The 26,601-nt window shown below is 35.2% G+C and overlaps 1 protein-coding gene across 9 annotated transcripts in view; it reads left to right on the forward strand.

Moving 5' to 3' along the window:
* LOC145694717 (uncharacterized) overlaps positions 1–26,601 on the forward strand; it is a 245,130-nt gene that overhangs the window by 168,829 nt on the left and 49,700 nt on the right. For all 9 annotated transcript variants that reach the window (XM_081771246.1, XM_081771247.1, XM_081771248.1 and 6 more), the window contains 6 exons: positions 10,531–10,671; positions 11,327–11,491; positions 15,792–16,191; positions 17,343–17,494; positions 21,038–21,292; positions 23,561–23,713. In XM_081771246.1, the coding sequence (XP_081627372.1) occupies positions 10,531–10,671; positions 11,327–11,491; positions 15,792–16,191; positions 17,343–17,494; positions 21,038–21,292; positions 23,561–23,713 (1,266 nt within the window). The remainder of the gene's footprint in view (positions 1–10,530; positions 10,672–11,326; positions 11,492–15,791; positions 16,192–17,342; positions 17,495–21,037; positions 21,293–23,560; positions 23,714–26,601) is intronic.

Raw genomic sequence — 26,601 nt, forward strand, 5'->3', positions numbered from 1 at the left:
TGTTTCCCCAACAGAAAAATATGCATTTTATTTTCGAAACAACTACACTCGTATTTGAAAACAATTGAGATATCAAAAACGCCAAATAAGGTAGTATATTTCATGCTTTGTGGTCAGTATGAGTTACAGAACATCAATTTCAGAACCTCTAAATGATTTTATGTAAACTTTATCCTCCATTGGTTATAAATCATTAACATTTGAACTGGAAATGACTGTTCCTCGTCAATTTAGAATATCAACGTTTGTATCTTCTCCAAATCTCTGTAAAAGTGGACAACAACTGGACGACGATTCGTGAGAAGAATTATCTGGTATATGAAGTGTAGTATTTATCGGGTTTGCTCTCAGTTGCAGTGTCACGAGAATATAATCTTAAAATTATTAAAATTAGTTCACCATTAGAATCATCATCATTGACAATTCACATAATTTTATCGATATATATATATATATATATATATATATTAGATATTTTCCGAACTGTTATTTGGTTGATTGATTATTAGTATTTACACTCTTTGTCAGCAGGGAGGACAAGGCCTATAATTGAAAGTGGGATCTCAATCATTGTAGTCACTTCCCACTGGAATTTGAATTCGGAACCTCTTGCTCGAAAGACATGCGCGCCAATAACTAGAGTAGCAAGGAAACCAGATAGTTACTTCGATAGTCAAATACTATGAATGAATAATCACACTAAAACCATTTAGTAATAATAGAAAACATGTTCAAAGTATTTGTCATCTAACGACAGTTGACGTCTAATAACATGAAGATTAGAAACAAGTGTTACTCTTCGATTTCTAGTATTTGAATGAAGTAAAATTGCAACGTTTTAAGCTTATACACAAAAAACATGAAAATTAGCGTTACCTTTTTAAAATGTTGGTAATTACAACACACACTAACTCACAGCTTAGCTGTACCAGTATAAAAACAATCTATCGCAAGTATTTATACACGCTTTATACAGTTAAGAATACTTCATTTCATTTGATTTCTTCATCTTCTTCTTTAATCCATAGATAAAAAAATACTTCAACTTATAGTCTATTTACAAATCTGAGAAACTGTGTTACTTACAGTTAGAAGTTACAGAGGTTTATGTTTTTGAACGAAGCTCTTTATAACTAAATCCCAATTCTTGTTGGGGTTGCCATTATTTAAATTTAACCTTGAATGTTTTGTTCTAATGTGAAGAAATTCGTCTTTGGGATAGAGAAGAAGAAGAAAGCAACTGAAATGAAGAGATGGAAATTAAATTTTTGACATTATATAAAGTTTGTTTAAATATCAAGCTGTGAAGAAGATTCAAAATTTCTTTGAAAAACAGAAGAAAATTATGAAAAAGTTTTATAAGAAAATACATGGATATAAAGTCTCTCCCTGATGATAAACATTAATAAAAAATCAATAAAAGCACGCAGTTTGCGGCAAATAATAGGAATACTCAAAAAGATTTTTTTACCAGATTTAGAGAATTTCGACATGTGCTACATTAGTTGCGCTAAAGACATCCATGCGATGTCACATGCGAAACTTGCGCATCGGAGACGGTCTTCTTGTGTTGACGCATGAACAACCTGCACCTTATATCTGTATACCTTCAAGCATTTGTGTAAAATTTTTAACACAGTTGATTTCGGGAGGTACAGTTCACGTGATGGGCACGCAGGGGTTTCCGTGGGCTTCGGGTTAAAGCAACACGAACAGCTTCCGCATGTTCTTTACTAACACTCGGTCTACGCTTCTATCTCAATCTAAAACACTTCCTGTTGCAATAAACTTGCTATACCACCATTCCTCGAACTTCTGGTGGCTGCTCTCCATACTCTCTCCTGAATGTTCGTTGAACTGTGACGGGAGACTTTGTTTCATGATATCACAACATACACTTCGCTTTCTGCTGTGCTGACGCCATTTTTACATAAATGACTTGCGCTGCGGTCAGTTGCAGTAAATAGCAGCACAGGCTGTGTGAAAATCTTGAAGTATCATACAAGCGAAGTTTTCAGACCGCATGTTTCTATCATTCTTAGTTTTCTTGTTATTAATGTTTATCAGGGAGAGACTTTATGTGCATCCTATATATCCTTCAATATTGAATTTCTCTTATGTAATTTGTCATCTGTCAAATAATTAATCGGATTCAGAAAAATGCAAGAAACACATAGAACGCGTTGTAACATGAACTGAATTATGAAGAACGGGCCTGACTAAAAGTTAGCCTCAAGAAATAGTGCTCCACCTTCCTTAAATAGTGCTCAATACCGAAATGCTTACCATTGTATAAGTGGAACAGGTTTTAAATAAAGACATCTATTCAGTTTCTTTTATACAGTCGGCTCGTACATTTCCTCTTGTTATCTTCTGAATGAGTTCATGTCTCTCGTTGGTTTATATATATATATATATATATATATAATCTTTTGTAAAAAGGAAAAAAGATCTGAAATTTATGTCCATATTATAAAGCTTTTGAAATAATTTAGGTTTCTTTATCAATATGGCAAAAATAACTAAACGAGAAAGTCCATACTACGAGACAGCATACAATTGGGTCACAAGGAATTTTTAAAAATCATTGACAACTTAACTAAGAAGCCATATCTATGACTAATAAGATAACGCACTATATTTCAATGTTAAAATGAAACAATTATTAAAATTAAAATATTTATACAAACATCAGTAAACAAAGTATTTTTAAATATCGTCTTCAGAAAACAGTTTGAAACATATTCATAGTGAAAATTAGAGGAAGAAACTTCATCGCGGAACTCATTTATATTCTGAGCGGTGCATGATGTAAGCTTCAGTACACATGCACTGTTCTTGTTTGTTCTCACGTGTATTTTCTTTTCCTTTTTTATGAATATATATAACTCCAATGCATCAAACGGCAGATGAACTTCTCACATTATCTTCGTGCGATAAAACATACAGAGTATTTCTTGTAGGAGGTTCGAAATCACTTAGTTTACAGTTTTTTCTTTTCTCTCTCTCTCTCTCTCTCTCTCTCTCTCTCTCTCGCTAAGCCATATAAGACTGCTATCTAATTAACTTAAAATTCTTATTTTCAATTAATTGAATAGTACAAATGAAACCCGAAACTTCAGTTACAACTAAAATATTTTATAAAATCTAAAAACCTTTTATCGAATCATATAGCCAGTCATCATCACGGAAAATTTTCCGGAATTTTCCTCATTTCCAATGCCGGAGTGAAAGCTTTAAATACTCGAGTAGACCAGGAATGAATTCCTTCCATTATCTTTCCTATTGTTGTTGACAGTTAACAATTGTATCGTGTTGGCTATCTTTGGAAACTGGGTAAATAAATCGCATATCCTTAAGTCTAACAGTTCAGAAGAAATACATCATAATATTGGCATGTTCCACCCCCCTGCCTTTGTGGTTGAATTTCTAAAAGTTGGATGTAATAAATAAGAAAAAAGAATCATCACTTTCAGCATATAATTTATGCTTGGTATTGCAGTGTACAAACCGACTTGTAATCCCTTTCCCTATCTCCACACCCTCCTCATTGAACTTGTGCAAGTGAGTGAGATAGCAAGAAGCTCCATACGACAAATTTCTTGTCTGTATGTTTAATCTTTCAAATAAATTAATGGTAATATCACATACACACACACTCATACTCCGAACTTCCGAAAGTGATAAACCTGCCCATAGTGATAAACTGTCATAGTAAAAATGATTACAGAGTAGCTTTTGGACTATACCGTTTCCAAATCTTCGATAGATCGAAAACTGCTACTATATTTTCCCGTTTGAGTTCATGTATTTATCGTATCCCACGTAAAGCTGTAAGTTTACGTCTTATATAGCCTCAATGCTAAATGGAACCCTAAACTTCAAATTAACCAAACTATAATATTTGTGCAATTACATTACACTATGGACGACGGTTGTACCGGTATTATGACTTCTTACATGATAGTGAAGGGGTGATTGCTGTAGATATAATTTTAATTAGTTACTACTGGTCTGCAGAATGTAAAATAATAATATATTGAAGAAAGGTGCTTAAATTGTTTAACTTAATCGATTTATTTACTTAAAAATTATATTTTTATTCTGTTAATTATTTAAATGAACAGAAAATATGGACTCACCATGTGTTTTTTTTTTTAAATTTATTTATTTATCTTCCTTTTTGCAAACACCCAGCCATCTCACAAATATTTCCTTTTGGAAGAAAATAAAATTAAATATTTTCTTGCCATGTGGTTTTGCTGGTAATAAAACAGTCAAACACTGTACACAGAGGGCTAGTTCACGTTTCCGTAATGAATACAAAATTGGTTTGAAAATTAAAGAACCGTTCACAATATTTGCTTTTATCTGTGGTCGGATTTGGGTTCTTCAGGTTAACAGCACTCTAAAGTGTCCGTCTTCAGAACACACAAAATGTTGAAAAAATAATAAATAGGAAGAAATAAATGAAGAATCTGTGCTCGTTCCTCTCAACTCCGTTCATACAATGAGTTGAGAGAGAAAAAAGCGAAACACGATCTTTTCTAAGATTTTTTTTTTAATATAGTTCATTTTGTGTAACTTCCTCTAATCTTAGTTCAACACTGGAAATAAACCCGAGGAGAAATATATCAAAATCGAAATCAAAATATTTTCAAAATATGGCCTAATTTCTCGTTTGGTATGAGAATCAGTATTAAAATAAGTTTAACAAAGGAAACGTATACAACAAATCTATAGCAACACGATACGTCATGAAAAATAACAGGGAAAGTTCACAGAAGAAATTTTTGTGTCGAAACTGATGTCAAGTAGTAGATATGCCAAAGGGCAAGATTTGCTTGTTTATTGTTAGTTGCAGTTTAAGGTCCCTTTTAAGCAGTGAGGCTAGGTGAGACGTTGACCTACAGATTAAGATAGAATCGGAGACACCGGAATTCGTTCATATTTCAAGGCTTTCCTATTGGTAGTCGAATCCGGGATCCCGTGCACCAATCGCGCAGGCTAGCATCTAGTCTAGCGGAAAGGGCGATTCGCTTGTGTTAGTTATAATATACAGTCTATCAAAACCATAACGTAAAAATATCAGTGTTACATATAGCTCATACAAATATTCTAATACAATATATAAGCTGTCAGTTCTCTTAATTATTTATTCAAAATTTATTTCGTAGTGGAAATATGTAAAATATGTCCCTCGTATTAACTTAAGACTAACCGGAGCATTGTTCTGATACGCTTCTCTGTGTTTGATGTTCATATGAACTTTCTTGTCAAGTCCACAGTTTATGAAATATCATTTAAATTTTTAACTCAAGGTTACAGTAAGAATGCTACTTCAAATACAGGGCGTTTCTGTGGGATGCCTCATTATTTAAATAGTAATAGCTCTGCGCCCACAGTTTGCATTTAAAATGTGTTTGCATTACAATGATTCACAAAATCAGGATTCAATTTCGATATACATCGATCTTGCATTATCGCGCGGATCAATCGTTAGTCTATGTTGTTAAGTAACCATTGAAGTATAGTAGGATGTGTTTAATGTGAAGAATATTTGGGTGTCAATTCAATTACCTAGACACAAAGAGCATAGTGTTCTTGATAAGCCTAATGTTAGTAAGAAAGCTGGAAACAATATTGGCGCAAGCATGTTAAAGCATGTATGTGGCAACATGATGAAACGTTGCAAGATTACGTATTCAGGAAAAGAGGAACACTTCTAGCACACCTAATAACTATAAATTATTTTCCCAGAAATAACCTCTTGTTTACATTTGGACAACAGGAGAAGTGTCAGAATTAGTTATGTCAATACATTGTTGTTCATACCACAATAATAACTACTTTCCAGTATTGGGTAGTGCAAATTTTGTGTTTGCAACAAATTTAAGGTAGATCCCTTTTAATAAAATAGCAGATGTCTTTTTCTTGTCCTTCGTTGAGCATGAGAAATTAACGTACTCAAAAGCACCTCAATCGCCATATTTCCTTTAATTGTTTTTGTTTGAAATAATTACATAAGTGTTAACGGAAGAAATACTGTAATGCTTTACTCGTGTAATCTTCCAAATATATTTCTTTTCTATATTTTTCGTATGAAAACAATTATGAGGAAAATGTGAAATCCGATTGATCATGAATATATAATCCATAAGGCTACTTAAGAATATATCTAAGTATGGCAATAATAGTTATTTTTGTGGTTTATTCAGTAAGACAGCATTGAGGGAACCTTGTATAATCCATTGGTTATATAACAGACAAAGAATAATATCTGCTAAATGTGATAAAGTTGCGTCGATATTTGGGGTCGGAAGGAAATCTACTGTAATTTTCTTTACTTCGCCATACGAAGCAACAGTTCTTTTAGCTTTGTCAAAGTATGTTACACGGAAATACGGTAAAGAATTAGGTGGCGGTTCTTTAATTATATCTTCGGTTATATCATCAACAAGTAGTTCTAACTTTCAATTTGTCTGACTGGAGTACGAACTGTTACCGATTCGTATTTTTTCCTAAACACTTCCAAAAATCAATCTATTTCTTCTTTGTATTTTTTGCAAGATCATTGTGTTGCATAAATTTATAAGCACTAATAGTCTTACACTGGCAGACATTATTTAAATATACCATGACTATGTTGACTTGGAAGAAAGATACACTAATACATGCAGAAATATTCGTTAGGCTGTTCGTACGACAATCTGAGATAGAGAGTAAATTCATTATAGTACCTGAAACGTTAATCTTTCGTACTTACTGTAAATTAGTACATGTCCTGTGAATACAGATAATTTTCAAGCGTTGCCTAATTTATTCTATAGGATGATTTATTTGGATCGAGTTAAATGTGTTTTTTCTAGGTATCAGGAATGTATTTTGGAGAAATAATTTACGTAATTTAAAAAAAAAAGTAATGACATTCAATTAGTAATGCGTACGTCGATATAGTCAGTCAAGAGCGTACTGAATTTCATTATTCTTAAAAGTAAGGAATTGAAAATGCCACGAATCCTGAATTAACAGACTGTTTCATCTATAAATGCTTCAACAAAGTGTTGAACTGTTTCAGATTGAACAGTGAGATAAAATAGCAAGCCAAATAATTCAAGATAATAAAATTATTAGGAGAAAAAAACATTGGAAGTATCTTTTATGTTTCATAACTTGAGAAACTCAGTGTCTCAGAATTTATTCTGTGATATGACACTCTATGGCATGGCACAAACACGAGTCAACGCAATATTTGACTTATTTACATTCTAATCTCTAAAATATGTTATTACCAAATTTTGAGTTTTTGGTTTGGAATTTTGGTCGTGGGTAATAAGAGGAACAACGATGAAAACCTATACAAAGGTATCCTTATTAATATGCAGAGTGAACCACTTAAAGTGACCCCTCCTATGTAACGTCTAAACTAATTGATAGAAATAGCTGAAATGTTGTACCAGCAAATATCAAAAGAGGGGGGGGGGGGAGTTTGACATACTCGACAGTATCACCAGGTTAACAATGTTGCCATCTCAGTATAAAGTTTATTATTTTCAGATGGCACTGTCAGGTTAGTATGTATTTTAAATCTACATATAAAAAGACGAAACATTAAAATACCACACTTTTTATTTGGTGTTGCTAACTAAGGATGCTATAATATCACAAATATCCTAATTTCGTAACGCTCTGTAACAGTGAGAAAGTAACTGAGATGAATATGGCGATGAATTGAGATGAGATGAATATGAATATGAATGAAGGCGGTGGATATCTGGAAGTGTCGGTACGACCATATGATATGATGCATTTCGGACAAATAAGAACAAAGTCACAAGAAATTGAAAATTTGCTTTTTTAATACAGCCTTTATTTCGAAGAAGTACTAAGTATCGTATCTAAGGAGTTAAATGGTTTCCAACTGACAAAATAATCATAAAGACGTTTACAGGAATTGATATATCAAACCGTTCCTCAGATGTGATAAACATAAGATTTGCAAGAATATATGTGTGTGCGTGTGTGTCAGTCATCAGATTTTGACATAGAAAGGAGTCGCCTAGAGCCACCTAATTTTCTACACAGATAGGTTTTCACCAGATCTAATCGCGTACGAAGCCACTTTTTCGATTTTCAACTCGAGTTAAGGGAGTTCGGGGTCAAAGTTTTTCCTATGCTCCAGGTTGCATACTTTTCAGATCTTTGAGTTCTTTTGCATTAACCCTAGGTACACCAAGATGGGTTAAAATTGTCCACACTTTTATTAGATAAGAATTTTTATGAATGTTGCTTTAGTATCATGTCATAACTCAGGTTGTGTGTCAAAATTAATATTTTTTTTTTCTGTCATTCAATACTTTTAATTTCGAGAAAATTAACCCAAAATTTTCATGGTGGACATAAAATATCTTCACTTGGTGTAACATGTTACTGTCATATGCATGAGGTTATTTCCAGTTAGAGTTGAAGATTTTGACACTAGGCGTCGCTATGCATACACCTGATGCAAAACGTCGTACACCTAAACGGAAAATACCTGCTAGTTTCAGAGTTATCATATTAAAAGTAGAATCATGGGTTACACGTAGCTCCGCACACCAGGGGAAGGTTAAAAAATGTCCTCCACATAAATCATTATTTTTTGGCACAGAAAATGTAATGTCCTTCTCTATTTTGTGTCTTTAGTTTTCTTAGTTTATAGTTAGTACAAAATAGAAAAGAATATTATATTTTCTGGGACTGAAAATAATGATTTATGTGGTGGACATTTTTTCTTCCTTCCTTGATGTGTGATGTTACGCGAACTCCTTGATGTGTGTAGAGTTAAACATATTTTTCCCGTGCGAAGAACAGGCACGTCAGCTGGTCCGAGAATCGACGGTGGCGTTTTCTGTCGTTTAATATTTCACGCATTGTTTTACTTTCAAAGTTTTTGTATAAACATTATTCTTTTCATGTGAAGACGGGCACCTCAGCTTCCTAGTGAACAATAAAGAATTTACTCGAGGAAATGTTGCTGTAAAACTTACTTAATGTTAGTAAAAGTTTAGACTGGACGCTAAAAATGTGAATGTAGAAGAAGGACGTGAATATCTTTTGTTCCTATCACGTTTTGGGAACAATTTCTGTCATAATTTGAAATTTTACAAAAAATCCTTGATTGTTCTAGTTTCTAATTCTCCATAATTAATAGCCAGATTGGCCAAATTATTGCTAGTCGTTAATATATATAAATGTTGCTAGATTTTGTCTGTCTGTATTTATGATATAACCAACCTATCTTCGGCAATGCTAAATTTCAGTTTTATTTAAAAAGAATAAAAAAGCTTTGAAAAATTAGCCGTTGACGTTTCTTTTCTAACTCTAATGAAGTTCTTCTTTCAGTAATATTGTATTTCTTTAATGTATTGTGATAGATCTGGGGTCAAGTGCTTTGATTTTACATCTTGGAGGTACTGTTTTTCACGGGATGTTGCAATTCTCTTAATATACTTATAGCTATGATTGCAACTTATTTTATCATACGGACATATGGCGAACCTAACAAACTTTACATTTGCTCATATTCAGCATGACCAGTATATTCTATCATCAAAATCTCTTCCTTCTTCCTAGATCTTGTTCTTGTTCGTCTTTTTTATTATCCAGAGCAAAGCTCTGGAAAAAAAGCTTAGTAGAGATCATTTTCAGATGTTAAAATTTCAAGTTGTTCATTGGCGTTGTTCATAGTTATATAAAAACACGCAGAGAACAAAATTCGTCGTTCAAAATAACTAAAATATATGTATGTAAATTATCTTCACTATTATTTGTAAATGGGAAATGCGTTACGATAATAGCTTCACCACAGTTGTAATCAATCTTTAGGTAGCAATTAAGACTGTAGTTTACATACGGCCCCTAAGGAAGACCTGTGAAAATACCATTCTTTATTCCAACCAAAATGGCAACCTTGTACAAATGGTATGACCTATTGTAAACATAATGGATAAAGTTTGTAAAATCTAATTTGAATTCCCCAGTCTCTGTGATAATTTTTTTTTTTTTTTTTTTTTTTTTTTTTTTTTTTTTTTTTTACAAATTTTCGGTTTCAGACTATCCGAATACTGTCCCAAGCCGTGTCCCTCTCATTCTCCTAACAGGTTTGTCCCAAAACTTTTGTTTGGAAATCCTAAAGAAAATTAAGATTGAAGTTGCTCATTTTCCGTAGATGAGGACAATATAAGGATCGTTTATTTAATCAATAATAATAATAATAATAATAATAATAATAATAATAATAATAATAATAATAATAATAATAATAAAAGAATCGTCTTCCAATACACATATATGACGTTCTGTATTTCAGTTGTAACGAGCAGAATTAAACTTGAAATATTGTAAATTTGTAATTGATTTGTTTTTTCTTATATTGAACTAGATATATTTTAGGTGGAATATTTTATGGTGCTATATTGATTGATTTGAAACGATTATCTATATATACTGTTAAAATTATTCACAGCTAAGTGTCATTTTGTTTCGCAGGAAGCTTTAAAAGAGAAGGACCAGTATATAGAACAGCTAAGAAAAGAACGAGATTTAGAGCGAACAGAGGTCACAAGGGCAGCAAATCAGGTGGATATCGCTGAACAAAAGTTGGCAACTTTACAACAAGAATACGAACAGGTGAGTTAATTACATGTGTTTCACTCCATTAACTTTATAAGTTGAATTTTATTTTTACATAAAAAGATTTCTTGCACTTTTACCGTAATAAATTTATGTTCAATAAACATAGAAAAGTGACTTTTCTCTCTTTCGTGCAAACTGACTGAACACTGAGTTTTCCTTTAATCAAGTAATTTCAACACTGCCACTGACAGCAAAAGCACAAGATCATTTTTTGAGCTCGAAACGCCATATCTGCTAGGTAAAGAAAGCAGCCAAGAATGTGTGTCACTTTGTTTTTGTGTAGATAACTTTCCTTGCGTTATTTATCTTTGATATATTTATTCTTTATAGTTATGCCTTTCAGACTCATTGTCCTTTCTATTCTATTAAATATTATTGGTAGTCTTCAATTATGAAAAGAAGCTGATATGTATTTTCTTGGGAACTTAATACTATTAAGGACATTTTTATTAATACTGATTAAAAAATATTGGTATACTGGTATTAAGATTTGCTCAAAACTTTTTAAAAAGTATTATTATGAATTTGCTTTCCTTTCAGTGATCCGAAGAACATTCTGACTAATAAAAATAGTCCTCACTAAGTTTGAGAATGTATATTCTTTTTATATTTTGCTCTATTTTTCTATTTGTCATGTTTGCTGTTACAGTATCGGGAGGAAACTGAAGCCACCTTGACTGATATGCGTGAAATGCAGATACGTTTGGAGAAAGAAAATGGATTCATTCTCACGCAGCTGGAGGAAGAAAAAAGGAAGATAGAGGATCTGCAGTTTAGGCTGGAGGAGGAAACTATCCTTAAAGGAGAACTAGAGGTAACATATATTGTATTATTCCATTTCGAAAAATCTGGTTTATATCTTGTAAAACGTTGGAAAGTAAATATTCATATTCTTTTTACTTCATAAGGATTATCTTCTTGTAAAGAATTATTAAAATGTTATTAAAAATCACAATGGAATAGTCACAGATAATATAAGGTGAGATTCTCACATAGAGAGATATCAATGTTACGTGATAAATGAGGAGTTTTTCATTTGAATAAAATCAAAAATTTCAAATTACAGTTTGATTACTTGGTGAAGTGCTTTCAGAAAGTTAGGAAATATATATAAGAAAAACTTTTTCAGTCCATTTAGCGAGCATGGCTAGCACTAGAGAGAGCTACTAAACTAGAGTAGAGTAGGAGTAAGATAATTAGTTATTTCTCTGTAGTTGAGAAGGATATATAGAAAACTGGAAGTTAATAAGATTAGGAAATAAAATATAGATAGAGACTAATTAAAAAAAAAAAATCCCTTTCTTACGTCTATTAACATTTCGCCTATATCAGGCATGTATAAAGAAAGCACGGGAAGCACATATACTATTACTACATGAAAATTGTAACACCATGAAGAAACACTAGATATACGTCCAATTTCACAGAATTTGTACAGAAAAATATGACATAAAAACGGTTCTAATTTCAATGTAACATGTGCGTAACTAGACCGGCATCTCGGTTCGTGATATGGAGTAGTACCCATCATTCCGGACAAGCAAACAGGGAACATGTGAGCAGACTCCAATTGGTTTCGTCGACGCCAAACTGCTCAAAATAAATAGCCAACAGCGTTCGAAGAAGGCCATCTAGTTTTCCATTGGAAACAAGATTTCTCGCACCGTGAAATTTGTATGCGTACAGGATATGTCTCCGTAACAGTTATGCGTATGTGGAAGCAATGGACAGAAGAGAACGGTATGCAGCAACAATCGAGTAGTGGACGGCGGAGTGTAACCACGCCTAGCTTAGCACTGAAGCATGATAATGGATGTGGTCACGTCTGCATCGATAGTTAACGCCGTCTGCTAAACGCTAAAGTAGCAGCACGCATGCCTTTGCGTCGTCTTTGATTGAGCCAGAACCATTAATGTCTCAAGCTACGATGCGAGGCACTGTGGCTCTATTTTAGAGCGCACATCTATGGTGCGATAGGTGACTTGTTCAGTACCCTGTCAATTTTTATTTCATTTCATTGTGCCTTAGGCTACAAAGAGCACATGAACACCGTCGGTGGCGTATTAAGTGGAAGATGGTCGTATTTTTCAGAGGGGTAACATTTCAAGCTGTCTTATGCGTTAGATGCTATCGAGGTAAGTACAGTCTGTCAGAATGCATTGTCGAACGTCGTAATGGCCTAATGGTATATGGGACGTCATTCGATACAACACGCGATGTCGGCTGCTACACAATGAAACAGTTTGGCCAGTCATCCCTACATCAAGGAAGCTCAAGAAACCAAACTCACCCTGCCTTCGGACAGGTCCGGAGGCAATATTTTAGTAGAAATTGTAGGGCCTGTCTTCGAGGAACGACGGATATTGTTGCTTCCCCGGTCACCTGACATGTCTTCCATCGAACATGTGTGTGATACAATTAGCTAGCGCCTGTTCCGTCACGATCCACCAGGAGACAGTGTCCATATTTTGTGGATTTGTGTATAAGCGACATTGGAAGCGATACCTCAGGAGCAAATCAACATCTTTATTCGATGCCACAATGTACAGGAGGGTCTGCTTGCAGCACGTGGTGAATTCACGCCATACTTATTTGTATGGTGTTACATAGTTCTGAAATTGTAACCATTTCTATATAGTCGTGTAACAAATCTGTAGTACACGTTTCATTCCACTCACATGTTGCAGTTTTCACAAACCGTAGTGTATGTGACAGTAATACATGAATATTCAGTCCAAACTAGCATTTATTACCCTCTTCGTTGAGTTCAAATAAATAATTTAAATGCACACTGGCATCGGAATTGTCACTGGTCATCTCAGCGACTCCAGAAACTATGGATTCGACACTAATATGGGTTATTTTTTAACAGTTTTATGTATTTCCCTTTCCTCCTAACTCAAGATGCGGGGCTCAACTTGGATTTAAACAGCATCAAAAGTGTCACTGTTCATCTCGGCGACCCCAAGAACTATAGATTCAACAATAATATCGGTCATTTTCGACTATATATATATATCCCTCTCCATGTTGCGGCCCATGGTATCAGAAGTGTCACCGTTCATCTCAGCGACCCCTCCAAAATATGGATTCAGCACTAATATCCGTCATTTTCGATCATTTTTAAATATCTCGTCCTCCCTCTCCTCCAAGTTGCGGGGTTGAATTTGAATTTAAACGGGATCGAAAGTATTACTGTTAATCTAAGCGACCCAGAAAACTATAAATTCGACACTGATAGTGGCAATTTTCGATCATTTTTACATATCTTTTTCTTCCCCTCTCCCAAGTGGCAAGGCTGATTTTGGATTTAAATCGGATTGGAAATGTCACTGTTCATCCGAATGATCCCGAAAACTATGGATTAGGCACTAATATTCGTCAGTTTCAATCATTATTATATAATTATATTATTTTATAATCATTATTCAATCTCTCCCTCCTCAGTGCTGCGGCACACGGCATCAGAATTGTCACTGTTAATCTCAGTTAGTCCGAAAACTATGGATTCGACACTAATATTAGTCATTTTCGATCATTTTTAAATTTTATCCCCCTCCCGTACGCTGTACTCTCCCCCTCTCCAACTATCAGGGCGGAACTTGGATTGAAACAGCATCAGAAGTGTCACTGTTTCTCTCATCGACCCCAAAAACTGTGGATTCAACACTAATATCGGTCATTTATGATCATTTTTAAATTTCTTTCCCCCTCCCCTACGTTGCATCGTCAAAATGAATAGCCTAAAGTAATCCCTGCTCCTAAACTCATGTATGTTGAAAATGTGATTGAGATCGGTCGGGTGGTTCAAAAGTGATGAAGTCACAATGGCAGTCATTTTTATTTTATTTTTTTTTACATATATCTACCCCCTCCCCCTCCCCTAAGGTGGCTTGTCAAAGTGAAACGATAAAATACCCCGACCCTCATATACGTTGAAAATTTGGTCGAGATTAGTTGGGTGGTTCAAAAGTTATTAGGTTTTATTAGTTTTTATTTATACGCCTCCTCCCCTTCCCCTCCCCTAGAATCTACCGTTAAAGTGAAATTACAAAAATGTTTCCAGATCCGAACTTCATGTTTCCTGAAAATTTGATTGAAATCGGTCGGATAGTTCAAGAGTTATTAAGTTACAAAAATAGTCACTTTCAGTCTTACATAAATTGATTTTTGTATATCTCCCCCTCCTTCTCCCCTACGTTGCTCCGTCAAATTTAAATCATAAAAATGATCCCAGGTCTGAACTTCATCTATGTTGATAATTTGATAAAGATCGGTCGAGTGGTTCAGTAGTTATTAAGTTTTATTTATTTTTTGTACCCCCTCCCTCAGTTCCACCATCAAAGTGGATAGCCTAAAACCAGCCCAGCCTCGAACCTCATCCATGTTACAAATTTGATCGAGATCGGTCGGGCGGTTCAGGAGATTTAGAGTCACAAACATAGTAATTTTAATTTTATATATATAGATTTGACTTTTTCCCTGTTTAAAAGAACTAAAAAGTGTAGAACAATCATTTTATTAAACATTAATTTGATTTATAATAAAGTAAATGATGAGATGCTGATCATCTGTGTTATTAAATGATGTGTGTACTTATAATAAACATTTGCTAACAAACAGTTAAGAACGATTCTTTTCCACAATAAGAAAGCTTAATAGCTGTAAATATATATGACAACTTTCAAGTTCATCTTCAAGAGGCAAGGAAAAAAAACGAAAATTTAGACTATTGCATCTGAAAAATATATTTTTCATACTTTTGTTTATTTCTTTGGTTAAGTGATTACATTTTATTTTCCTTGCATAAAGGAAGCAAACGAAGCGATATTCTAAGATTCGATTTCTTAACACAGTACATTTATGTGTTCACCTGTTTTTGGCTGTTCTACGAAAACTTTCTTGAATAAGACTACAATTTTGATTAAACTTGGCATATGTTTATAAAGGCTTACAGCCACAGTTATTGTTTTTAGTTAAATAAATTTATTTATGTAATAAGTAAATAAACAAATAACAATTAAAAACAAAGAAAGCGCTTTGCTTGGTTTTATTATGTATAGTGTGACCAGTAGTTCACCATTAAGTACTTGATTTTCATTTATTTCAACCAGAGTGCCAATGAATTGAAAGAAGAAAATCTGAAACAACTGCAGCAGCAACTCAACGAAGAAAGGAGCAAAGCAGAACGACTAGAAAAAGAATCGGATAAAATGTTTGAAACGGAAGAGATGCTGGCGAAATACAAAGACGAAATAGAGGTCCTTAAACAAAAATTGGAAGAAAAAGATCATATATTATCAGAGAAGTTGGAATTGTTGAATAAAGAAACCGAGGAATCCAAAAGAAGTAGTTTAGTCATTCAAGAAAAAGATAGCGCTGTACAAGAACTTCATTCTGTGATATCGGAAAAAGATGCAGAGTTAACTAAATTGCAAAACGAAATTTCAGCTCTCAATAAGACGCTTGAAGAGAAGAATTCTGAATTAACGCAGCAATCGGAAACCGTAAAAGGTATGTATGACTCGATGCGTCATATTAACAGCCAACCATAGTATTAGGTTAGTTTTATTCTTTAATTCTGTTAGTTCAGTTATCCTTTGTCAGTAAAACATTGTCATCAAATATCCATAATATATCTGTAAAAAAAAAGACTGTCTTACATATTTTGGTAACATGATTTTAATTAAATATTACTGAAATATAGTCAAAAAGCGCGCCGGTTTTGTTACATCAAATTATGAACTTTATTTTTTTCAAAAAACACTAACAAAATTCATAAACATGTTCATTACACATTCCGATCTCAGGTATGGTGAATCACGTTGGGCATATGACCCCTTCTAGTGCGCTGGCATGCGATAACTCTGTTCGTGAAATTCACTACGACTGCCTGGATTCTTTTCACTTGGATTTCGCCGACGACTCGTCGAATTTCCTCCTTTAATTCACGGATGGAACGGGGTTTATTGACATACACCAATGATTTAAGAGTACCCCAAAGGAAAAAAGTCACAAGGAGTTAAGTCACATGACCTCGAGGGCCATTGCTGGTTAGCATTACGCAAAATGAAGCAATCCGTTCTGATAAAAAGTTTCTACAGTTAGCACACGTTGTGCTATAATCAACTGCTCCGTGGCTAGACACAGACTGAAGAAATGCGAGAAATTCAGACTAAGGTGACAATCGAAATGTTTGTGGGTAGATCAACAATACAAAACAATGTCGGCAACCGAGAAACAAAAATTTGCGAGCTGATCCAAAACCGGCATGCTTTTTGAATAACCCTTTATATGAAATATTTGTATTCGTTGTAGAAACCAATGCACAATTATATTTAAATAGTTTAAAATTAGCGTTATTTCTGTTCTGCAAATCATACATGACTGTGAGAAGTTGATTATATTAGAGATATAATATCCACGAAAAACCTTCTTCATGATTTTATTCACAGATATATATCTATTCATGGTAAGCATAGCTTAATAAAAGAGTAGAGAAAATGCAGGAAATCCTTTAATCATGGGCTGATTTAATTAGCAAACTTTTAAGAATAACACAAAAAGGTACATAATTAAGTTTAAAATATATGATTGAGATGTACTATAACAAGATTATTGCGAATTTCTGTTTCTTTGCAATAAACCTTTGGAAATGATTACAGGTTTGAATGAAAAATTAACAAGTAAAGAAGAATTAGCTAATAGTCAATTAAGTCAAATTCAGTCTCTGCAGCTAGAAGTTCATGATCTGCAGCTCAAATTGCAATCGGCAGAGGAAAGGAGTAACCAATTAGCTCAACAAAGGGAAAAATTGGTAAGAATGAGTGAGCTGTAATTTATTCAGTTGTGAGTAATACTTAAGAACAATGCTTTGAAACTTCGCTTTTAACAAATTAACATTTAAATAACGTAATGTAGGAAATTTCTTAAATTATATATTTTTTTATTTTGAAATTAATTTTGTCAGTTTCTTCATCTTCTGTTGTCGGTATTACTATGCATTTTTCTTTGGCAACCATTTAATAAAGATTGCAAATGGATATAAATATACTATACATTGACCGATCCCTGAATTATGACTACACTCTTCGAATATTGGATTCGATCTTCCTTTAGCGGGCCGCGGTGGCTCAGTGGTAGAGCGTTCACCTCTGGTGCTAGGGGTCTCGGGTTCAAACCCTGCTCCCGTCAAGTGAACTTTGTGGTGGACAAACACCGTGTGCGTGGGTTTTCTCGGGGTTCTCCCGTTTCCTCCCACTTTCTTCATTCCACCATTTCATTCATTACTCATCATCACCGTCTCCTTTAGCCTAACCGGCATATCCGTGGGACGTAAAACTCAAAATTTCATTTCATTTCATTTCGATCTTCCTTTAACGTGTGTTTCGTGATGACGTAGCGCGCATCGTGGTAGTGTATAGCTATGAACCTAGATGCTCGGTCAATAGAGAGAATTGGCGCGTACTAGGAAAACTCCAAAGTTTATCAATGGTTGACAAACGTAATACCATGTTGTCCTAAAAGACTGATTGTCCCGAAGACCACAATCGTTCAAACGGCTTAATTAGTCAGTAGTGAGATGTTCGAAAGCAGCCATAGGGAAAGTGTATCAATTCAAGAGACAACAGGGACAAGCGATGAGCCAACAGTAAAACAGCAACGCAAAGTGAGCGTCGCGTTCAGCGACTAATAGGAGTTCATAGATGCAGACCAGTGATTAACTAACGGACTACCCAGCACAATCGTGGCCAGCTCGAAAAGTAATTTCCTATGACCATGCGCCTTCCATGCATATGTGTAGAAACGTCTTGTACATCACCCGCTTCTAACTCGGGTTCAACAACGCCAGTGACTCACCTAGCGCAACACAAATTGGACGATAGAAGACTTGAAGAATGTCTGTCTCTGATTTGATGAATTAGAATTATTATCGCATACTGTGGAAGGACGTGTTCGTCTTTGCCGAAATCTCATGAGGCTGGGGCTCTTGCGCATGAGGTCAACAATCTAGGCCCGGTGACTGTGAGTATATTGTCAGGGTTATTTTTACATGGCAAAAGCTAATTCCCCATATGGTTGTAGGCGAACACATAGGGTTGCCATTCGTCTCGGAAAATCCGGGACCGTCACGGAATCGAGTTTTGCGTCCCGGCGTCCCGAAAATATTTCTCGAGACGTTTAAATGTCCCAGTTTTTAGCGAAGAAGAAAAGAAGGAAATATTATAGTTTACTTTTTTCACAGGATTAGGTATATAATTATTCTCTTCAACTTCTGAGTCTGGCAATTCAAAAGTTGACAGTAGTGGAGAGGGTCATGCTGACGTAAGCATACATGCGAATTCACAAATAACAGAAATAAAGTAAAAATTCAGTAAAAGAAGTTCTTTAAAGATAACAAACGCAACCAGAACATATTGCCAATGAATTAACCGTAAAAAAATTTTAAAAAACAGACAAAACGTGTGAAAGGAAACATCACATCTTGAGTGAACTAAACCAGACTCTGAAAGCCAAGAAACATGACAGATTCTGAGAAATAATAATAATATGCATACCAAGGGGGATTGGGTAAATCATCTGCTCACGTTTGCTTAACTAGGGAAGAGAAAGTCTACTAAAATGACTAAAAATGTGGTTACATAATACTTGAACAACTCTATCTAATGGAAGAAAGTAAATAAGCATTTCAAAGATTCTCGTAATTTAGTAGCGTCCCGGATTTTCATTTTTGAAATAGGCAACACTAGGAACACATGACTGTTCAGTATCGTGATTCCCTGGCAAATTTGAGTATATCGCATCTTGTTTCATTTTTCCCCTGTGGTGATGATATCTTTCAAGCCAATAACATATCTAGTCATCGCGCATATCTTCCACAGAAATGGTTTAAGGAAGACAGTTCGGACTTCTGTCATATTTCCATAATCACCTAATGATCTGAACTCAAACTCATTGTGCGCCTGTGGCAGACAATACATTCAAACTGCCGAGTCATTCACCTCCTCTTCCACATTGAAGTCCCCTTTACTCACAGCTTGGTTGACCATACTAGCGGATGGCTGCCAACATCTCATTACATCTGTGCCACGTCAGATCAGTGTACAAAAGGTGAAAGAAACACATGCACCTTTTTAGGTAGGTGGTCATAATCCAGTGATCGGTCAGTATATTCGAATATATATAATGAATTATTAGAAAATAACGAAAACAATCATCATATTAAAAAGGGTATACCATAAACTCTTTATCTAAATGCTTCATGAAATAGGAAGGGAATTTTTTTATTTTTTTTTTAAAAAAAAAGGAAAATTATCTGTGAAGCGTCCAGGTGGGTGCCGTACTGAAACATGCACTATATGTAGAATGGTCCGCCATTTCTGTGGACGAGTTATATGCTTCAATTCTACGATGAATAGAAGTTGTACTACGGGCTAAAATAAATTCAACTCTATGTTAATCAGAGTAGTTGCATTTTATTAGGTTGTTTTCATTATTTTGATAACTATCTGTGTATAAATGTATCATCTTGCACAAATCAGGTTTCATTGTACCAAATTTTCATCCCTCATACCTATGATGGTAGATTGTCATTTTGTTTATACAATAGCATTGTTCCTCAGAGGTTCTCCAATAAAGAAAAATATTATTACTGAAATCTTCAGAAAATATCAAAGTAAAAGTGATACCAACTATTGTACTGATCATAAGTAAAATATTATCTTAGTTTTCATGCCGAGAAAATGTTTTTACTCTGAAATGGCTGCATTTAGATTGATAAATTAATGCTAGATTTTCAGAATTAATAAAGTTATAGTAATAATTATATTTATCAGGGTGTCTGTCAGTCACGAAAGTCATGAAAAAGTCACGAAATCAGAAAATGATCATGAAAGTCAAGAAAAAGTCACGAAATTTAGCTTTTGGGTCACGATTTTTTTTTCTGTACAAATATGAGCATAGACTTGAAAATTTTGTTCTATAGAACGTCAAAATTCACCATCAAAAATATCTATGGTCAGCTTTAGACGCTATAAATCGTAAGTAAAGCACGCTTCTATCGCATGCATAAAGATTCGGCCCAATTCGCACCCAAATTCGCTCTTGAGAATGTTACCAAATTTTATAGTTTGGAAAAGAAAAGGTTACGAAAAAGTCACTTTTTTTTTTTTTTTTTTTTTTTAATTTTAGTTTATGAAAATTTAGTTGAAGATTTCAGTGTAGAAACTATATGGGAAAATAATATAATATTCTCCCCAACATGCTGTTGACGAAAAGTTGTGTTATAATCTAATAAATACGTTGCTTAAATTTGGAGTTGATAATTCTTTCCTAATTGTATATTTTCTACTTTGTGTAGGAGGAGAAAATTACGGAAGTAATGAGTTCGTCAAGCGATTCTTCTGCTCAACTTATAAAGTTAAATGAAGAGCTCCAAAGCAAACAAAAAGAAATGGACCAATTACGAGAGCAATATAATACAGCTCAACAAGAAGGCGAAATGGCGAAGCATATGATCGAACAAGTAAAAGAGCAAAACGAGAAACTCCTTTCGGAAATGACACAAAAATATGAGGATAATTTAACTTCAATTAAAACTCAGTTCGAGAAATCGGTGAGTTCAATAGCAAATATATATACTTACATTTTATTTTATTTTATCTGCAGAGTGTATCAGAAGTCCCGGACCATTATGATTACAGATACGAACAAATGGAAAGAAAAGTTATTGAAAACGACTGGTTTTCAGTCTGAAACGGTGGAGTGTTTCCAGTCCCAACAGCCGTTTGGGTTTCACAGTGGTAAGTCGCCCCATGTTAAATGAAAAAGCACCGTTGTCAGTTCGGCAGGCTCTTCCCGTTGTCCCTCAGCGTACCAACAATACAGCATGGTTGGGAAGCTGTTTCCAAGTGTTCTAAATTTCCTTACGTAACAATGCGCACTTTCCGTGTGTCATTTTTGCGTGTTCTTATTTTCCATTCCCTCGCAGACTACTGAACTGATACGTTGCTTTTTCATTTAACGTAGAGTGCCTTAGTGTGAAACCAAAATGACTGGTGATATCGAAAAAAAAAACTCAGCATTTTGTTTTGAAAACTGCCTATTTTCAAACTTTTTTCCCTTTCTATTTTCATGTCTTTACTGATAATACAGTTGGTTTATGGTTCTCAGACTTTTGGTACACTCGGTATTTATTTATTTATTATTTATTTTTAAAGAAGATATTCTGTTACGAGGGTCATTTAACTCGAAGTAGCAACATAGTTGTGAAATGGAATGTAGTGAATCACTCACCTCATCTTCTTCACGTTTGCTGGCTCTTGTCTAAGCTTTTCCCGTCGTGGAGATTCTGGGTGGCGCCATTCACTCGACTGACGTTTAAATTCAGGCTCGTAGGATCTTCCCCACGTTTCATTACTTGCGATAATGCAGTGCAAGAAGTCATCACCTTCCTCATTGTAACGTTGAAGATGTAGGCGCGCACATTCCCTATGCCACTTTTGAACCTCGGTCAGAGCATGGGTACGCATCTGGCTGCAATTTTCCGCATGCCAAGATCTTGTGTTAGCATGCTGAACACTGATCCGGAAGAAATGTTCAGCTCCTGCGCCAATTCATTACAAGTCCAGCGCCAATCACCGTCAAGGAGTGTTCGTAGCCTTGCAAGATAAATTTCGTCCGTAGCCATTTGCATATGTCCTCCACCGTGCATTTTGTCTGTTGACTGTCGTCCCGCCTGAAGTGCTGCAATCCATCTCGCCACTGTCCGATACGGTAGAGCAGCTTCACCACGGGCCTCTACTAATCCTCTGTGAATCGTCCTAGCATTTCGCCCTCGTGCCACCTGGAATTTGATAAACACACACTGTTCTGCACGCGTGAACATTGCTTTAGGGGGGTATTTCACCAACAATCACTTTAACAATGTCTACTCGCCACACACACCATAATATGGGACCGCAGCAGCGTTGAACTGACTCGTACACATCCACGGAACACACTACGTTCGTCATTTGTTTCCTGCCCACACGACACTCCAATCGTAGCAGTGTTGCCAATTCGAGTTAAATGACCCTCGTATGTACCCAGAAACGTTCTGCCTGATTTTCAATGGTGGCACTGTACAAGGTTCGTACATGTTTCGTTTCGAGGTGGGAAAGAAGTGAAGTCACGTCTTTGGGAGTGTTTCTTCTTCACGCTCCACTGAGTTCTACCAACATAGACTGCTCTGGATTTGGAGAAGTTGGTACTGATCTTGGTTACTATTTCTAATTTTCCAGGTACCCTTACTTTATGTTATCACCTTTTTCCTTGTAGAATGGAAGTCCGGCAGGGTTTTTTTTTTTTTTTTTTTTTTTTCTCAAACTTAAATATAATTACCAATGCGTAAGGTATTCTTTGAATTTCATTATATTGTTTTAATTCCATTTCTTCAATTGTTTGTGGACATAACAAGAAATTAAAATGTTTAATACAATATTATACACAATATCTGAAACACACATTGAAAAGCAATAAAAATGTATTAAATAAATATTATAGGATAATTATGACTGGGATGCCATTTCACTTTTCCAATTATTATTATTATTTTATTTCCGTGCCTCTGAGTGTATACATGGATATATAGGTATATAACTAGAAATGGTTAGCTGTAGTTTCTGAAAATGCTTTTTCTAATAATTTGTGCTTTTGTGAACCAGTTTACAGTGCTGTTGTTTTCTACATAGTATGTTTCATAACGTTCATAGAAGAAGTTGAATGATATTCCAACTGATTATCTCAAATATTTGCGAAAGGAATAATAATAATAATTTAAAAAGGAAAAAAAAAACTCAAGTTTAGACATTGTTAATTCTATTTTTGTTATGTATATTTGCAGCAACAAACGATAGAAGAGTTGAATGCCAAGTGCCTTTCTCTACAAACTGAATACAAAAGTACGGTAGAGGAATTAAATAAAAATATTGAAAAAGCAATAAGTGAGAAGGATGCCATTGTCGCAGAAAAGGAGAAAGAGATTGGTACATTACAAGTAAGTTTAACCATCATTTTTACAGTGAAAACAAAATTAATCACTGTATTTATGTGTATAAAGAGACTTAAGGTTTTGAATGGAGCTGAGGATGAGGATTTAGATTTCTGGGCTTTCGGCATCTAAAGCCATTTAGCCGGTCTCGTTTGAGGGATGACGTCCCTCAGCGACCACACTATCCTAGGAAAGGGAAGGAAGCAGACTGGGACCTATATATCAGGAATCACCCGCCATTTGCCTGGTGTGAATGTTGAAAACCAAGGAAAACCTTATTCAGGGTGGCTTTACACTTTTTCGACAGATTGCCCCCATCGGATTGAATAGAGCTGTAGTTACTGAGATATATACAGGGTGTTAATGAACTATACCGACAAACTGTAAGAGGTGATTCCTCACATCAAAATAAGAGAAAAAGTTCATATGGACCTATGGCGAAAAGTGCATAGTTTCAGAGCTAGGGCTGTCCAAAATCGCGAAAAAGCTAAATTTCAATAGGCCGTATTTCGAATTCCAGAAACTGTGGATGGTGGTTCTTATCAGCGTAAAGGAAGCCAGGCATACATAATCGAAAAGTGCATATTTCATCAATTGTCAATAGGTGTAAGAGTTTTCAGATATACCCTGATTTCAAGAAGGGTCCAAAGTAGGCAAAAGGTAAATCTTGACAACAATGGACATCCAATGCTTCGGAGGGAAGGCTGAAGTGTTAGGAACAGGTCTCCATGTATCTTTGTGTTCGGAATAACATGTAATGATATGTATTTCGTCACTGTATATTTCACGTTTTCTTCACTTACAAGCGTGAAAGAAAACATCGGAGCATGCGTTTTCCCGAGTACGAAAGACCGTGATGCTGACGATCCTTAACACTTCCGACATCGCGTCAAAGGATTCCGTGTTCACTGATATCAAATCTTATCGTTTGCCTACTTTGGACCAATCATTAAGTCAGAGCATATTTCAAAATTCGGTTGATGGCCTGTCTGGGAATTTCACCCTGCAGTGAATAATCTGTACACCCATTGAACATTAACGAAATATGCATTTTTGGATTGCGTATGCATAACTTCCTTTACGTTGATAAGGACCACCATCCACAGTCTCTCAAATTCGAAATAGGGTATCTTGAAATTTGGCTGTTTCGCGATTTTGGACAGCCCTAGCTCTGAAACTATTCACTTTACGCCATAGGTTCTTATGAACTTTAGTTCATTAACACCCTGTATACAGGGTAGCCCATAATTATGTATAAGATGTTTGACTGCCTGTAGTGTTTGTAACTCTGGATAAAAGGTTTCGATATAACAACACTGTATAGTCTGAGCGTGGGGATAACTGTCACTGGACTTAGAACTGTTCGTGGTATGCCATACAGGATGGCGAAATGATGGGGCTGAATAAAACATTCCCGAACCGCTGGATCGGCCGATGTGGGTTTGTGGAGTGGCCAACTCGATCTCCCGATTTGAAACCACCTGACTTTTTCTTATGGGGAGTTTTAAAAGACAAAGAGTATCGACCTCACATGCTTAATTTGACCGAACAACGGGAAGCTATCACAGAAGAGTTCCACAGGATACCGGTATGAGTCTGTCAAGCTGCTTGTGACAACATTGCTCTTTATCTCCAGGCATGTATCGACTTGGATGGTGCATTGGTGGACTACGACATGGAAAACGGAGATTAAAATTCTTGTAAGGAAACGTATAAGAGCAATGTGTTTATATTCAATTTTATGTTTCTAATTTCTTTACCGTAGTCTTTGAAACATCATATACATAATTATAGGCCATCCTGTATATAAAAAGTATTATCCCCCGCGATTAAGTATTTTACATAAGCTGTATCGCGCTCCATCTTCGTAGAAAATGAGTTATAAAATTTGCAGAATAAGAAGAAATTCCTTGTTATATTTTATCGAAAACAAAGTGTTGTTAGGAATGTTCTGACACAAAAACCAGAAAAATATTTCGACTACCAGAATACCGAATAGAAAAGTTAGGTAAATGTTTAAAATATATCATCATTTTGTATGTAAGATAGCATGTCTGAAGATTTTTTTTTTTTTTTTTTTTTTTATGGGAACAGTATTGCTAAATCATCGTAATGTTTTGAAAATGTTCTGTCATTGATACTTTTTTTTTTTTTTTTCAAATTAAGTTTTTGACTGGTTTTACTTGCTTTAAATATGCTGCTAAAAGTGTGTTAGATAATAATTGGTTTAATAGTTGGGGGATGATCCGAAGAAGAGGTTTCAAAGCCTGTTATGGTTTACATGTAAGACACATCTGGAAGATCAACACAACTGATGGTAGAGGGCACTTAACACTGGTCCTTAATGTAGTCATCTTTCTTGTTCAAGCTTTTGTCAGAACGGTAGGTGAGGTTATTTCATACCTCACAGAAATACTCGTCAAGTTCTCGTAGTCACCGTGAGGTACTGTTTTTATATCATCATATGTCGGATAATGCTGGCCAACCATGTTCTGCTTTAGAGCAAACAAAAGTTGAAAGTCACTGTGGACTAGATCAGGTCTTTAGTTTTTTTTTTTTTTTAATGGAAAAATGAAAAAATGAAATCTTTTAAGTTTTACGTCCCACAGTTATGCCGGTTAGGCTAAAGGAGACGGTGATGATGACAGATGAGTGAAATGCTGGAATGAAGAAAGTGGGAGGAAACGGGAGAACCCCGAGAAAATCCACGAGCACGGTGTTTGTCCACACACAGTCCACACGGCGCGAGCTGGGATCGAACCAGGGACCCCAAGCACCGGAAGTGAACGCTCTACCACTGAGCCAACGTGCCCCCTTTTTTAATGGAGTTCAACATCCAGAAAAATCATACCACGGCGGAGGAAGATAGTGCGTTTTCGTCTGACGGCATCTTG

This window comes from Thermobia domestica, chromosome 9 (assembly GCF_964235325.1).
Source record: "Thermobia domestica chromosome 9, izTheDome1.hap1.1, whole genome shotgun sequence".
Classification (NCBI taxonomy): Eukaryota; Metazoa; Arthropoda; class Insecta; order Zygentoma; family Lepismatidae; genus Thermobia; species Thermobia domestica.